This window comes from Tasmannia lanceolata, unplaced genomic scaffold (genome assembly GCF_043159265.1).
Source record: "Tasmannia lanceolata isolate RefF3 unplaced genomic scaffold, GAP_Taslan_0.1 ptg000021l, whole genome shotgun sequence".
In the NCBI taxonomy this organism is placed as follows: domain Eukaryota; kingdom Viridiplantae; phylum Streptophyta; class Magnoliopsida; order Canellales; family Winteraceae; genus Tasmannia; species Tasmannia lanceolata.
Genome location: NW_027518698.1, coordinates 7,719,036 through 7,736,548, shown reverse-complemented (window position 1 = coordinate 7,736,548; position 17,513 = coordinate 7,719,036). Strand labels below are relative to the sequence as shown.

The 17,513-nt window shown below is 40.7% G+C and overlaps 1 protein-coding gene across 3 annotated transcripts in view; it reads right to left on the bottom strand.

The window, feature by feature from the left end:
- Positions 1-17,513, bottom strand: part of LOC143855527 (DNA binding protein) — a 56,921-nt gene that overhangs the window by 10,195 nt on the left and 29,213 nt on the right. For 2 of the 3 annotated variants that reach the window (XM_077365675.1, XM_077365676.1), the window contains 2 exons: positions 8,650-8,837; positions 8,034-8,153 (listed from right to left, as the gene is read on the bottom strand). In XM_077365675.1, the coding sequence (XP_077221790.1) occupies positions 8,034-8,153; positions 8,650-8,837 (308 nt within the window). The remainder of the gene's footprint in view (positions 1-8,033; positions 8,154-8,649; positions 8,838-17,513) is intronic. The other variant, XM_077365677.1, reaches the window with a different exon arrangement.

The following is a 17,513-nucleotide window of genomic DNA, read 5'->3' as shown; positions in this document are numbered from 1 at the left end:
GCAGATTGTCATGAGACTTTTTCACCAGTTTCGAAAAATGACTCCTTAAGGATTATAATGGCCCTTGTAGCTCATTTTTATCTAGAGTTACATCAGATGGATGTGAAAACGGCTTTTCTCAGCAGTAGTTTAAAGAAAGAGGTATAGATGAATCAACCTGATGGGTTCCAGTCGGAAAGTTTTAGTAATAAAGTTTGCAAAATAAAAAAATCTATATATGAACTAAAGCAGGCCTTAGGCCTCCCGTATTGGTACCTTAATTTCCTGACGTGATTATACATATCTTAAAGTCAGTGGGAGTACATTTATCTTTTTGGTCCTATATGTGGATGATATTTTGGCGGCAACTAATAATTTGGGAATGCTAGGTGAGGTGAAACAGTTTCTAACTCAAAACTTTGATATGAAGGATATGGGTGAAACCTGATATGTCATTGCCATTGAGATTCATAAAAATAGATCTCGAGGTATCTTTGGACTATGTTAGAAGGCCCACATTAACAAAGTTTTATAAAGGATTAAGATACATAACTGTTCACCTAGTGTAGCATTTATCCTTGAAAGGTGATAAACTCAATAAGGCACAATCAAAGGGAACAGAGGAATAATATTCCTATTCTTCAGCGGTTGGTAGTTTGATGTGTGCACAGGTCTATGTTAGACTGGACATCGAATCCGCTGTGAGGATACTAGTGAGATATTAGAATAATTATAGGATTGATCATTAGATAGCTGCAAATAAGTTTTTACAGTACCTTCAGAGTACGAACGATTACATGCTTACATACAGTTGATCGGATCACTTGGAGGGATCGGATATTCAGTTTCTAACTTTGCCAAGTGTCTTAATATTAAGGAGTTGATATTGGGGGCGTATCTTCCTACTTGAAGGGCACTATTTCGTGGAAAAACATAAAGCAAAGATATATAGCTTCTTCCACTATGGAGGCAAAGTTTGTTGCGTACTACAAGGTAACTATGCAGGCGTTATGGTTGCGGAATTTACTCACAGGGCTTAGGATTCTGATTTCCATCTGCAACCCGTGAGAGACTTACCGTGATAGTTCTATTAAGGTATTCTTTTCTAACATGGAGTTCCAAAGTTAGAGAGAATTTTGTAAATCATCAAGTGGCTATCAAGCACATTCTACTTTACAATTGACAGTGGACTGTGACTAAAAGACTTCCGCCTAAGTGTGCTTAATTACATTTGTCACTTTTGGTTGCAACATAAAGATGATGATTCTGCTCATATGGTTTTACATATATTATGTTTTATATAAAGTGAATATACATCTAGGTTTCATAAGACGGACTGTTCATGAGGACAGATAAAGTTGGACCCGAATAAGCATTTGAGAGCTTAATCAATAAAGTTTTAAACCACACAAAAAGTGTACATTAGTGTGAATCAGCGTATGTAATACATAGAAGGTAACATTTCTGGTAAGAGGTGTATGCCGCTATGATTCGTACATTTGAGACATGCTACAATGGTGTACAATAAAGGCAGAGTTAAAGATATTTGGGATTGATGTTTTTCCAAAACAATGGCCATAAAGCTTTTAAAATTAATATCTCAAGACTCTAAATTACTTTGTGGATATACTAATATGGACCAAGTGGGAAAATGTTGGCGTTTTTAGTGTGTGGCCCACATTGGTGGGACCTACTTTAGAGAAAACGTTAGCTTTCCCTATTCACCTTGTATTGTATTTACAAAGGGAGTCTTGGGCATAAATCCCAAGTGTTTTGAAACTCTAAACCACTTGAGTGTTTGAAGTGTGGAAGGACACAAATTCGTGTGTGCCGAAATCTATAAATATGGGTTGCGTTTGATGGGAACAACTCTCATACGTCATAGCTAAAGTTCCATCATAAAAAGGGTCCCTAATCTGAGAGTAAAATTGATGTAGGATAGAGAAGAGAAATAGAAGAAAGGGAAGAAAAGAGAAGAAGAAGAGAAGAGAAGAATAGAAGAAGAATAGGAGAAGAAGAGAAGAGAAAGAGGGGAAGGCAGAAGAAGAAAAAATCTAGAGGAGAATAAGAGAAGAGGAGGAATAGAGGAAGGAAAAGAACTTGTAGAGGAGAGAAGCCAATCAATCTTTATTAATCATCCAAATTTCATAAGTCCTAATACAATAAGGCCTATATATAGGCAATGGGATTGAAATAAAATTCCATAGAAAATAAAAGCCCTAAAAGTAACATGGAAAATAAAATCCTAGAAACTAAATAACATGAAAAACTAAAAACATGTAAATAAATACTAATGGCAAATATGCCATTTATTTGGCCTACTATCTGCATCATTCTCCACTGCTTGAAAAGAACTCGCCCTCGAGTTCTAGTCCTCCTGGATCAAATATGTAAACGACCCACTCAAGCAGTAGGAGTCGTGATCCGTCAGAAGAACTCGTGATGTCTACTGCTCACGACAATCGTGAGAGTAGCCTGATATGCCGGCAGAGCAATAGGGAAGAAATCGCCCACGTAGAATCATAAGAATACAAACTGCGCCAGAGAAATAAGCTGATTGGGAAGATAGCAACGTACTCTTCCTGGAGCTGTGGGATCGGCATGACAGCTATGGGCAGTACGAATCTATGACTATCCTCCAGAAGAGCAACGCCCGCTGGTATCTCATCAGGCTCAGTACAATCAATAATAAAGTCATCTGCTAGGACCATATCTGGCTCAACATTGTAGTCTGGTGTGCTAAAATCCTCTGTCTCAATATCCACGGGAGACTCCATACTATCACTATGCTCCTGTCCTGATGTGAAAAAGATATCCTCGGTGGAATGCACAAGCTCTCCATGCTCTGGTAATGCTTCATCAATCACTGAACTTTCTGGTTCTACGTCTCCGATCTCTGATTCTGTATCTGACATAATCATGGGCTCAATAACTATAATGGTCTCGTCAACACTAGCATCTGGCTCATAAATAGTGTTAGCAACTTCCTTCTCATGCATATGGTGCTCTAAATATCTGTTTTCTGCTTCAATTTTGGCGTCTCGTGGATGACGGGCTACGGCTTCATGTCCACGACGAGCTGCAATTATTCGTTCACACTTTAATCTTTTCTTTTTTTTGAAATTGACAATTTCATTGATACTATGAAGAGTAAATTGGGGACTAGAGGTCCCTACTTGCATTAAATAGAATCAATTAAGGGTGGCTAGGAGCATGCTCCTAGACCAGTAAAAAGCCAAAAAATGATCTTCTGGGTCAACCACTACAACGAGTTCTACACATCCATGCGCTGCCACCCGACCGAATACCTATTTCACTTTCCTTTCGAATTCTTCATCTACTACCGCAGCTGAAAATGTCTTCACCATTCCTTCTTCCTTTCCTTTACATTGCATAATGGTCTCATTTGAAAGTGCCTTATTTGCGGACCCCATCAAGTTATAGATGTGACCTACCACGTCACTCAGACTGCTCCACCACTTTTCATGCGCTGCCACCCAGCTAATTCAAATTTTAAAATCCCGCTCAAAGGCCTAAAGCTACTGTGGGCCTCTGACCGTGCACGATAGCCAATCCATCGAATCCGATCATCGGCGGCCTCCACCTTGCACCACTGCCCGTTCTAGGAGATCCCCATTAAACCACCAAGCCAAAAACCGTAATTTTTAAACTAACTTCTTCCCCTTCAGCTTCACCAGAACCTGAAAACCTAATACTACCCTTATTTTCGCCAAATCCTAGAGCCCAACCTACCCTTCTAGCCCCAACCTTGTAACTCGGTCAAACCCCATCTTTACCCTCCACATCCAACCTCTTCCTTTTCCCCCCTAATCCGGCCACCCTTTTTCACACTCCTGCCACGTCCACCACTTCCAACAACTCATCAACCCACTTTCTCCATCCACCCAACCCAGATCCGATCCTTTCCCCAATAAATCCGGCCCACTCAGACCCAGATCCAGCCATTTCGAACCTCCAGTAACCATTGTTGCATCCCCTGCGAGATCTACCCAACTCCGGACATTAACCGGCCACTAACACCTCCCTTGCCCAATAAGGGGGAGAAAGGGAAAGATAAAAAAATAGGAAAGATTTAAGAGAAAGAGAGACCAGAGCGGAATAAAGAAGGGGGAGTAGAAAAAGCAGAAAGAGAGAGAACAGGAAGAGATCAGAAAAGTGAAAAGAAAAGAAGATAGGGGGAGAAAGAGATATCAGGAAAAGAGAGGGAAATCGATCGAAGAGAGAAAGATCAGCGAGAGATGGGGGAGAAAAAGACGAGAGAGGGACAGACGGAAGAGACGAGAGAGAGACGAAAAAGGGAAGAGAGAGAGAGAAACAGGAGAGAGAGAAAGAGACGAGATAGGGAAGAGAGAGAGACGAAATAGGGAAGAGACGAGAGAGAGAGAGACGAAAGAGGGAAGAGAGAGACAGGAGAGAGTCAAAATAGGGAAGAGAGAGAGAAGAAATAGGGAAGAAAAACGCCTCCTTTCCTAGTGTTTCCATCGACCTAGGTAGGGAGCTCCAAAATCGCCTAAAAATCGCCTCCAAAATCTCAGAGCGTTGCCCTGGGTTCAAAACTCCTTGATATTTCTCTCCCGGATAGTTTTACTCTAGTTCGGGTCTTATCTGCATGTTCTCAATTAGGGGATTTCCAAATCGTAAAAGCCCCCTCCTTGGAGATTTTCACACTTCAATCTTAGTTCATCCAATGGGCCAATATCGCATAAAAACCCATAAATTCATAACGAATCTCTTCCCATCGATGAAATGGAGGCCCGCCTTCGACACGACGCGCCTGCTCCATGCGAATCCAGAACGACTGGGCTTGTCGTCTCGCAGTTTCTTTGGCTCGGTAGATAGTTGCTCAGTGATCATAGCCACAGTGCTCATGATATGCGTCTAGAGCATCGATCCACTGCAAAAATGCATCCTCATAGTAGCTATAAGGAGTGTAGCCTTGAAAATATCGATCGTCGTACCAAGCAAAATATGGAACAAATGTGGAGCCATTGGGATCGGTATCGAAAAACAAATTCAACCTTCTTATCTGTCTGTCATGTCGAAAGGAACACAATGCTTTTCGCGGATCTCAGATCGGATTCCCGGATAGGTCGGATCAGCGGTTGGACCAAAACGGACGAACTATGGAAGTTGGTCGTTGTACTGCTTGCACTCATAATTGACAGCTGAAAATTGGCTCAATAGGCTCTTCGAGTTGTTATGGACAACTTTCATGTTGACAGCGAAAGCTAATTTTGTAAAGAAATTGCCCGAGTGAAGAGAGAGAAAATGTGATGGAGAGGGAGAGAGAAAGTGTGGAGAAAAAGAGAAAGGAATTTCTTTTATTTTATTTTCTCCTTTTCCCTTAACTTTTCCCTTAACTCACTGGTGTGACAGATTCGGAATATGTCATCTCAATGCACTTAAAATAATGCGGGTGCCAAAGGGGGAAAAGGGAGGGGGTGTAATAAACCTTCTTATATTTCAAAAGGGTGTCCCAAAGGAAAAAAAAGAGGAGTTAAATTGGATAAGAATGAAAACTTCCAATTAGGGGGTGTCCAATGGAAATAAGGGGGTTAGTATGTGATTGTTCAGGTAGGGTTTGGGGGAAGTTTGGGCTAGAGTTTGGAATAGATGGAACAATAAAAGGCTATAGTAAAAGGCTGTTTAAGAGGATAACGGGACTGGTTTGATGATCAAAACAGAGAGGGTAGTATGGCTGTTTGGGTAAGTTTTGCCTCACCGGTAGTTGGGCTTTTCCGGCAGCGGAAAACTACAGCGAGAAAGATGGAAAACGACTTTTATTGTAGAATTTAAGGGCGATTCGCAGCTTGATCGTCGAAGGCCAAGCTTCGGAGACTTGGATCTTTAGCTCTGATACCAAATTTGATGTAGGATAGACAAGAGAAATAGAAGAGAAGAAAAAAGAAGAAGAAGAAGAGAAGAGAGAAGAGAGAAGAGAGAAGAGAGAAGAAGAGGAGAAGAATAGGAGAACAAGAATAGATGAGAAAGAGGGGAAGGCGGAACAAGAAATCTGGGGGAGAAAAGGAGAAGAGGAGGAATAGAGGAAGGAGAAGAACCTGTAGAGGGGAGAAGCCAATCAATCTATATTAATCATCCAAACTTCATAATCCTTAATACAATAAGGCCTATATATAAGCAAAGGGATAGAAATAAAATTCCATGGAAAATAAAAGCCCTAAAAGTAATATGGAAAATAAAATCCTACAAACTAAATAACATGAAAAATTAAAAACATGTAAATAAATGGGCAACTATCTGCATAAAAAATTGTGCCTGTGATTCCATCGATCGAGCCCTAAGATTTTCTACAGATTAGAAGATCTCTCTTCTCTTGTTCGTAGTGCAACAGAGATCATGTTTGTGGTTTGCCAAAGCTCGAGGGATTCATGATCTTCAACTCTAATAGCCATGGCCTGAAGTAAATTCTACATTAATTTCGGTTAAAATTAAAGTTAACAACTAGTTCTCCTTGAATTGACCCAAAGCCACTATTCCCTTCTTCAACGCTACACCATAGGTGGTCAGAGGAGAGGACACATCAAATGGCGTCCATTGCGCTAATACCCACTTGCAACCTAGGGTTCCACCGTCTTCAAAGTTGTAAATCGAGAACCAAAAAATCTCCAATTGCCAGAACTAAAAATCTTCCAGATTCAACCAGCGTGTCAAGAAACGTGTGATAGCTACTCGTGATCTTCCTCGCACAAGTCGTTGGAATCATCAGCCTTCTGTCGCTGCACCAAGGATTGCAGACGTCCCCCTCATTCTAAGCACAAGCTGGCAGAATTACTACGGCCACGGCCCTCTGCATGGCAATAGCCAATCGCCATTCGTTCTTCAACAGCCTTGCCTGATGGCATCAACGGCAAGAAGAACAAGAAATTGGAGAAAGGTAAAGCATGAGGGAAAAAGAAAAGGTAATCAACAAAAAGGGGTTACCAAAAGAGGGTGTCGGCCATTAAGGTGATAACAAGGATATCAAACAACACCCCTCATATCTGATACCTAAAGCAGCCTTCTCTTGTCCTTAACATTATATCTACCCTCGAAATTGATAAAGGCACTCTATTTCCATCCTAATTTTCTAGATTTTTTTCTGTTGCCTTCAATTTCATCTCATATTCCGGAAAAACACTCCTCAACATATCATATCCAAAATTATACCCCTCCTAATTTGCTCTCAACACCCCAAAAAAAATAATTCTTTCACTTTTTAAAATCCCTCAAGCCGCTGCATTTTTTCTGTTGATATTTATTGTCATCCTTCTTAGTCACAAATCATCGCTTTACCACACCATCTTTCTTATTTTTCAAAACTTGTTCTCTTTCTATCAATTTCTATTTCTATCATTGATTTATTTTAGTTGAGGGCCGTGCCTGAAATAAGAACTAGTGTGTGCTTGAGAAGGTAATTCACACTTCCATGTGGATAGGCACCTAAAAAGACCCATGATGACTTGCCCATATAGGCCCTCTGTTACCCATCGAGGCAATAGTCCATAGTATCATTTTACTATGAGGATTGGTATCCAAAACCAACACATGATTTGCCCATTGAGACTCAAGTCCCATCCAAGCCCTTGAGTCTCTTCACTACTCATTTTGAAAGATGACACTCTTTTCGGCAACCGGCGTCAGTCAACATCATCAACAGACATTCCTCATCAATCTTCGACAGTGCAACAAATTGACGGTTTCTAATTATATTTAGGGGAATTTTATTGTAATCACAATGCATGTCAATTTCCAATCCACATACGTTTGAGTGGGCATGTTAGAAAAAGATTAGATATCACAATATCTAATCATTGGATTGTTTAGGGTGTAGACTATGCAACTATGGTAGATTAAGTGGTTAGGTTTGATTAGGATTAATCTCCCTAAATCTTATCTAATTAATTGGGATTATCTTCCTAAAATTTATCTAATCTCTTTCCTTGTTTATCCTCTAAAGTGCTCTGTAGAAGCACCATTTAGGATTTGATTGTAATTAATCTAAGATTTGTGATGATCTCTTTCTTATCACTTACCCAGATGCCGAAATCGACAATCGAGGCAGCAGACAGACGGGCAAAGGAGGATGCATTCTGTGAGATGCTTCTGATTTGTGACTTGCTCCCACGACCCGCCAGGAGATGCTTTCCATGTTTCTGTTTCGGTGAATGAAGTATTTTGTTATCTCACTCAATACAGCAAGGGGAATAGTGAGACTCATAATCTAGTTTCCGGCCTTACAAATCGGACGTTTGGTTGCTGGAATTTTTTTGGTTCTTGGGATTTTTGTGGAACCAAAAACTTCCTGGGAGATTGGTGGAAAAAAAAACTCCCTGGAAGTATCCCGGTAAAATAAAAATCCCACATTTGGTTGACCGGACTATGGTGGGAAAAAATATGCTTTGTTTGGTTGCTTGAACTGTTGGGAAGAAAAAAATTCTTCTGCAAGCTTATTTTTGGTTCCTGGGAGTTTTTTTTTTCCAGGGAAGGGTTTCGTGCGGGGTTATTTTGGTTCCTGGGATTATTTTGGGCCCAGCAACCAAACGTGGGTTTCCTGCGGAAATTCCACAAAAGTCCCAAGAATCAAAAAAATTCCGGCAACCAAACGGACCATAAATGAGATTAAGTTCAGAATTTAGTACTGGACTTTACCTGGTTAATCCATCATCTACAATGGAGTTGGTTCCACTCTCTATAGTGTTGTTTTGTTCAATCTCAGCTTTAACTTCAATCTGAGCTGCCTCTATAATATCAGGAAAAAGGGATTCTCCATGAGCTTTGTCGCTGTCAGCAATGACGGTCTCCATCTGCTGATCATTAGGAGCAAGTGTCGGCGGTAACTGCAAAAAATAATAATTTAAATCACAAGATTCCGGAGAGGAGAGCTTGCAAGGTCCCCATGAAGGAAAAAATAAACCAATATACTTAAAGAAGGTCTAATTCTTAGTAGAAATTCAATGAAAAATAGGGATATAATCAATGGTTTATGAAGCATATGTAGAACAGAGATCAAAACAGGGTACCAACATATGGGGATCGGCGGGGAGGCTTAGACAAACTTATTGATGAAAAATCAGAAAGTACATGCATGAGTAATGACTACCTATACGAAATTAAAGGTCTAAAGATATCAGAAAATGAACAAAACCGCCAGACTTAAAATTCTCCAGCTTAGATTTGCATGTTATAAGACACTTGAGGACATTAGGAAAAATACTAGGTAAGTGATAAATAAGCCCCTTTTTTTGCTTGGGACAGCCCACTCCACTTTATCCATGACTTGAGAGAGGGAAATGTACTTCACGTGGGAAGGATTTAAGGGGCCTGATTTGCATGTACACTGCAGCTGGCTGTCCCATGTTAAGAAACCGGGCGAATTTATCATTTCCCAATATACTAGTATATTCCTTGATAGCTGTACATGGGCATCACAACATTCTCATAGTATCAACGCACGATTTATTTAAAATCAAGTGTTCTCCATACTAGTTAGATTCCTATACCCAATAAATATATCTATGAATAGACATAGATATGTTGTAAGTGATGCAGAAACCATGAGGAAAGAAACGTGGAAACGCTCAAAGCTCACCGATGAATATGAATAACTCCATTAACATGTAAATAAATGACCCTAGTAACCAAGTACATATTGACAAATCGTGAATAGTGAACTTGATAGTATCATTCGACTGTGACATCTTCTGAGAATGATGATGCTCGAAGCCTCTAACCACAATAAATGGATGTTCAGCCATCTCTGTCAATTCCATGTCCTATAATTTGCCTTTTGTGGTTATGGCATAGCCAGAACTCTACATGTCATTCCTTTCTGCACCACTTATCTCGTGAATCAGAACCTACATCTATTTTGTTGCTGTCCATTACATCCTATATTGCATTGTGTGGTTGAGAATGCGCTTCTAGAAATTTTACCTAAATAGTAGGAATACATGAATACAAATAGAGTAGAGAGAGAGAAAGAGGGGCTGCTATTTTTCATTTGTCTCTTAATATAACTACCCCCTAAGATGTTACTTCGGTTTGTTTAGCGTCATGGGTCTAGTTTCTTCTCCAATAGTAGAAATTAGCCTAGGTGTGACTCCCAAGACCCTTGGGCATTATCTATTGTGGGTGTGATTTTTATTTTTATTTTATTTTTGAAAATTAACAATTTATTCCAATGAAAAACCCAAGGGTACAACATAGGCAGGGGACAAGATGTCCCCACAAAAACAGAAACACTAGTACAAAGTATTAAAGAACAGGGGAGTTATGAGATCCCAGTGTTGGGATCTTCGTAGATGACGACAATATCCATGCGCCCAACCCCTTCTTTAGCCAAAGGGTTGGCTCCAGCATTAGCAGATCTCCTCATGTATACCAGTTTGGGCCGAATGATCCTCACAAGATCTCTAATCTCATCCAGGACCGATGCGATCCACCATGGACCAGCACAGCTATTACCTGCCTACGCAATGACATTGGCGGAGTCACCCTCGACATTTAGGGGACCATATGGTCCATGAACCATTTTAAGCCAACTAGGAGTGCCCGGGCCTCCGCCTTGTTTGCATCACAAATGCTGGCCGAGCCGGAAAAAGTCATAATGGTACCCCATCACTGTCGCAAATCACACCCCCGATACCAGCATTCCCCGGATTGCCAAATGAGCTACCATCGAAGTTCAGTTTGAACCAGCCCATAGGAGGCGCATGCCATTTGGGCATAGGTTTCGCAGATGCTCTTCTCTCCAAAGTGACAGTTGAGATATTCCGTAAGATCACCCTGGTAGAGTAAGGCATCCACCCGATGCTCTAGACCATAAGAAATTGCGATTTGGGTGTCAAGCACGATATGATATCACGACTTGGACGTTCCATTGAAAAATCTGTTGTTCCTTTCAGACCATTGAAACCATATGACTACGTATGGAATGGCCGCCCACATGGACTGACCGAGACATCCATGGAAGGCCCCCGGCCAGTCGAGCAATATTCTTTTAATATTATTGTGTAAGTAGTATTATGGGGGTGAATTTGGATTACTAATTCACAGTAAAAGTCCCATGTCGAGGTAAGTAGCCTCTAGGGTTAGGGAAGTCTGTGTATTTGTAAGCCTATGGCCATTTTAAGCATAGATTCTCAACTCAACTCAACAAAGCCTTTGTCGCTAAATGAATCCTTTAGAAAAATTTCATGAAGAAGGTGAAAGGAATCTACCCGGCTCTAATCCTGGCTCTAGTTGGGTTCTTCAACGTGGATCATTTTCTTCCATTCTATCCTATCTAAGGTCATGTTCTATGTTATGTTCCGAGCTATCAAGTCTTTCCTCATTGTTTCTACCCAAGTTATTTTCGGTCTGCCCCTAACTCTTTTTACTTCATCAACTTGGCACGAGTCGCCTCTTCTCACTAGAGCATCCAAAGGCCTACGTTGGATATGTCCAAACCATCTTAAGCGGTGCTCTCTCATCTTCTCCTCAATTGGTGCCACCCCCACCTTTTTTACGAATTTGAAGCATAGATTAATGAATGAAAATTGAAGTTGTTGTTTCGTTGCGTGGGTGTGATTCCATCACATACAGACGTCGGTGTGATGCATCTAGAGCCTTGTGTCACGGGCCTATTGTTTTAGCAGCGGAATAGCCGTGCAGCGCCCCAACATATGCGTATACTAAGGCAAGCCTTCAACCGTGCAAGGCTCTGAAGGCCCTACATGCCCAACACCTTGTGATACTTGATATGTGCATACAATCTCTAAGCTATTCAACCGGCTACTTGGCCAACATCTTGATATGCACTCCTAGATATTTTGCTCATGGCTACCAAACCTTTCATCAAGCTACTGAGCCTAGACATGCCGAGACCAACTCTGAGCCCACTCTTGTGATCAGCCTACCTCACGAGTACATCGAACATCAGGCCTTGGAGCCCAATGCAAAGTCCATCGAGTACGAGACATGACGAAGCCACGCACTAATCCGCCAAGCACAAAGGCTTGGTTATCCAAGAAGGAAGATGCCCAATGGACTGATCCACAAGGTGTACACCTCGCGAGGGCAACCGAGGCTGCTCTGGCGTGAACTCATGGAAGACCTAGAGATTGTCCTACCCACAAGACGTACCCAGTGCAGAAGGCAAATAGTATAGCAAGCCCCCTGCACAGGTCCGTGCACGCAATGCATGTGGGAACCCAACCCAACATGCACTGTCTTTGGCCCCCATCCTCAGCCAAAGAAACTGGAGCATCCCTGTGGATAACTCGCAGTCCGCACCTAAAGCTCCCTTAGGGAAAGCACATGAGATGTAGTATGATTTCTTGTTGTGTGCCTCACATGCACAAGCAAGTCCTCTTGCAACCCGGTTGCATGTCAACTCCTCCTAAAGAGTTTTACCAACCAACCCTCTCAACCAGGAGTGCCCACCAAAAGTGTTGTTAGCTACGTGCCCCTGGAAATTTACATGACATTGATGGCCCAAAATGCCAACTGCGTCCCCATGACATGGAGCACGCTGCGAAGACTGGGTTGCCCTGAACTGTTTCCCCGTGACACTTGGGTGTCATGCCTTGGTGGAGTTTTAGTGGTGTGGTGCCCTAACATATCCGGTTCTTGGTAATTGTTCAACATTCTTCTTCTCCATTCCTTTGCTTGTCAACACTTCATCATCGTCTTTGCTACTTAGTTTTTAATTCTTACAACCAGTCCTAATTGTAGAATCCCATATGTTCATCCAAGTGTCGGATTTTTTTTTCAAATTCTACAACCATTGTCCTTTCCAACATTGTCCACCCATATCCGCGTCTCAGGTTGATCCATCAGTTGGATCTGAAACTAGGATAAGATCTGAACTGTCCATCCCTTAATATTCTCTAACACATCTAAGAACTGGACCAATCCAATGGTCAAATTGTGTTCAATGATTAAATTTCATATCTTAATTTAGTCATACTGCAGATTCGTTTATCCCAACCAGGTCTGAATTTGCTTCATCAGATGATTCAAAATTTACGGATTGTCCTCCTAAAGCGTTGTCCTCCTGCCCATCAAATTTTCAAAATGATCCAACGATGCAGCTGCTTTAGGTCAGTTCTTAATTTTAGGTAATGTTCCATATCTGAGAAATATTTTCTTCCTAGTACCATCTCAACACTTGTACCAACCTTTGTTAGCCGTCCCTCCTTGGATAGAAAGTCCTATATAATACTCAGTGACTTCTTTCCATGGATCTTGGAAGGAGACCCGTTTGAGCTATTGCAGAGTTGAGTGCCTGCAGTCTCGATGGACCCCTTCTCCCAATTTCTAGATGCTGAATTTCGATGATTCGAGTGTTGGGAATTCGAGATTCCCTTTATGTGATTCACAGGGTGAGATATGGCGTCACTCACCCTTGGAGATTCGTGGATGCCATTGAGGAAATTATAGACAAGGTAGAGGACCATTCCACGATTTTTCAGTATGCTCACCTATCTGCCAATGGCGAGGGGGGGATTTTCTAGTTCGTTCAGGGGTTGAACGTTGGCAGGTTGAGACGTCTCATAATCTACACCCTAAATATCCCAGATTTGTTCTTTTTGTTTCATGTTTCTCCTGCCCTTTCCCCCATTTTCTGTGTTGTAGGCTGACCACCTAGGACTCGGGTTTTGGCTCTTTCTAATGAAAGTTTTTCACCATTCAATAAAAAACACAATCCAATATATTTCGTGTTTTCTTTCTTTTTTCTTTTTCTTTGAGCAATAAAAACAACAAACTTAAATTAAATAAAAAACAATACAAGAGGACGAGTTGCATCAACAAATACAGCAAAAGTACGGCATCAACAAATACAGCAAAAGTACATTATAATGGAAATGAATCCCTAGCAACAAGTACACTTCTTATTCTTTCTCTTGCTACCATATCCATTATCTTATTCACGGGTCTTCAAGACATTTCAGCGGGAATGATATGTTCCACCTATTCCAAGTGGAACGAAATGGCATTGACAAATATGACAGACATATGAAGGTACATAAGTTTTCCTCACTTTCTTTGTAAATAAGTGTGACATGCCTGACATGCATGTTAACAATGAAAATATTTTGAAAAGAAAATTATATTTGGCATGTATAAAACTTGTGGTTTACTTTTTGAAGGACAGGCTTCCTATTCCGCATTGAACTGTTTTCGTCTTTTTTTCCACAAGACAAGATAGGTGAATATTAGTTCAATAACGAGTATTCTTAATCTCTGGCATCAGTTCGTTGCACTAAACTGTAGGAATTTTCTAATGAAATTAATTTCTGACATGTTAATGTTGAAAGTACGAGTCATAGCTTTTAACTCGAACTATTTTGAATGACTCCTGACGCCAAACAAAGCATTAGATGCAGCTTGTGTGCTTGTGTCCATCTGAAACCACAAGATAATTAATTTCTGAGATTTTAGTGTTAAAATACAAGTCATAACCTTTAACACAGTGGAAGTATTTTGAGTGACTCATGTCGCCAAAGAAAGCACTAGAGGTAGCTTGTGTCCATCTGAAACGACAAGATTTCAGGGTGTGTTACTCGGTGTGTTTGGATCTATGGATTTTTCTTTCGTGGAAAAAACTTTTCCTAAAAAAAGAAACATCTCATGTTTGTACAACTACTTTATTGTGGATTTTACAATTCTAGGATAGAACTTTCTGCAAAAAATAAGGAAAGTTAAAAAAAAAACTCTCTTAGACCTGTTATTTCTTTTTCTAACAAACTAAAATTCTAATTGTTGGGGTAGTCACAACTTTCTTCTAATTTCATTCATCACGTCTCCCTCTATATACGCAATGGCTACGCGGAGCTCCCATCAATGGCCAGGGGTTTCTCTCCCAATCACAATCCAAGGCCCTTCAATCCAACAAAATCCAAAAACCAGATCCATTAATTTTCTTCATCCTCCTCTCTCGTCTCTGTTTTTCACTCCAACCCAAAAACGAGATTTCCTTGGACAGATTGGAATGGGTGGTGAAGCATCTCCGGCACCGGATTTCTGATACCACCCAACAGACAAGCACAAGCTTTGTGGAAGACCTCTCTGATTTCACGCCATCTCTGTCATCGATCTTTACAAATCTTTACCCCCCTGGTTTTGTATTTCTCGTTTTCCCGTCGCCACTGGTTTTTCCATTCTTTTCCTCGCCATGGTCAGAGTCCGAGAGCAGACGACAAATGTTAGAGTTAGTGCCCCAAAAGCCAATATATTTTGTATTTCTTTTGACTGTATCAAGGGAAAATTGTTAAAAAAATGCAAAGATTTAGTGAAATTGTCAATCAAGGGTAGAGTTGGAGAAATTTTAAAAGAGGGGCTGTCAGGTACGGTCAGACAGTGAATTTGACGAAAATACCCCTATTTAGTTTTTTACTTTTAACCCATTGTTTTTCACCGTTTTCTCACTTCCACCCTTCTCTTTTCCCAAACGAGCCTTTCATCTCGCCGGAGAAACGAACTTTCTCGCCGTCGACCTCGTACGTCACGCCGGAAGCACGTTCTACTCGCCGAAAGCACGACCTACTCGCCGGAAGCACGACCTACAAAGGTTATTTTGAAACATTTCATCTAGGGTTTTGTTTATTTTGGGTTTTTTTCTTGAGAGGTTAGATCTCACACACTTCCAACAATGTTTGTTGCTCTCTGAACCTCTTTTAAGTGCCTCTTTGCTAGTGTGAAACGGATTTGCATTAGTATGTATTTTTGAAGGCTCTGAAATGCTTTGCAAGGGGTTTCATTTGGATGGTTTTTGATTTTTTGGGTTTCAATGGGCTGGAACCATTAATTGTTAGAAACAAAATATTTTGATATAGGGTTTCTAGGTTTTCAATGGTTGGGCTTTGATTTTGGGTTTGAAAGGGTTTCATTTAGGGCTTTAAATGGTTTCAATGATCTCATTTAGGGTTTCAATGCGTTTGAATGGTTCATGTCAGGTTTTTCAATGCTTTAATTTAGGGTTTCAATGGTTTCAGTGGTTTGAATGGGTTAATTTAGGGTTTGGTTTTCAATGGTTTCAAAGGGTTTCATTTAGGGTTTGAAATAACATTTTGGGATTGAAAGGGTTTCATGTAGGGTTTTATTGTTTTCATTTAGGGTTTCAAAGTATTTCAATGGTTTAGGGTTTAATTTAGGGTTTATTTAGGATTTCAATAGTTATCAATGGTTTCGGTTAGGGTTTCAATGGTTTCAGTTGGGGTTTCAATTCTTTCATTTAGGGTTTCAATGGTTGCAATGGTTTAAGGGGTTTCAGTTAGGATCTCAATGGGTTTCAATGGTTTCAAAAGGTTTCATTTAGGTTTTCATTGGTTTCGGCATATTTCATGCTGGATTTCACTCTAGTTCATAGGGTTTCATTTAAGGTTTGAAAGGGTTTCAATGGTTTATGGTTGCATTTATGGTTTCATTTAGTGTTTCATCTAGGGTTTCAATGGATGTAATGGTTTGAAGGATTCATTTAGGGTTTCAATGGTTGCATTGGTTTGTTAGGGGGTTTGAAAGGGTCTCATTTAGGGCTTAGAAAGTTGGAACCAGTATTTCATGGAAGTCGTATCCATGGAACCACATATTAGAAAGTTGGAAGCAATATTCGATGGATCCTCTATCCAGTAATATTGGTTCCAACTGTCTAATTTAAGGTTCCCTGGATCCTCTAATCAGTAATATTGGTTCCAACTGTCTAATATGTGGTTCCAACTGTCGAATTTGTTGTTCCAAAGGGTTTCATTTACACTTGGTATTTCAGCATTTTTCATTTTCGGTGTGAAAGGGTTTTATTCAATGCTTTGAGTGGTTTCAATGGTATGAATAGATCCTCTCTGCAGTAAATACTGATTCCAATTTCGTAATATGTGATTCCAAATGTTGTATTAGTGGTTCCGAGGATCCTCTAACAGTGGTTTGAAGTGGTTCGAAGTCTGTAAAGAGTGGTTTTGTTCAAAGTCTGTAAATGTTTTTAAATTGAAGTATCTATATAGTGTTCCATGTGTCTAATAGTAATTAAATGTGGTTTGAAGTGTGTTATACTGCATCGTAGTTTTGTGAATGGAATAATAGTGTGTTTGAAGTTTCTTTTCCTTCAAATATCTTGTTCTGGTTTCTGCAGATAAGACGTGGAAGTGGTTCCCTTTTTCGTATTTGCAACTCCCTAACAACCTAAGCCGAAACCCCATATAGAGATCATGCCGCGCGCGAAGAATGCGAAGAAGACTGTCACTGTGCCCGAAGGCTCTTCCAGCCGCAAACGGCATGGGAATGCTGTCCGTGAGCCCTCCCCTCCCACACCTCCCTCCGAGGAAGCCGAATATATGGGCGAAGGAGAGGAGGACGTCGAGGTCGGCTCCGTAAAGGCGGCATCCTCCGTCCGTCGTATAGAAAGGAATGGCATATTGCGAGGTAGGAAAATCGTCTTTGAAGATCTTGCCACATATGATGTTCGATCCCTTTTTGTGGCCTTTGGATGGGTCAATTTTCTCGGAGTACACTGCGATTCATACCCAACTCTTGTCAAA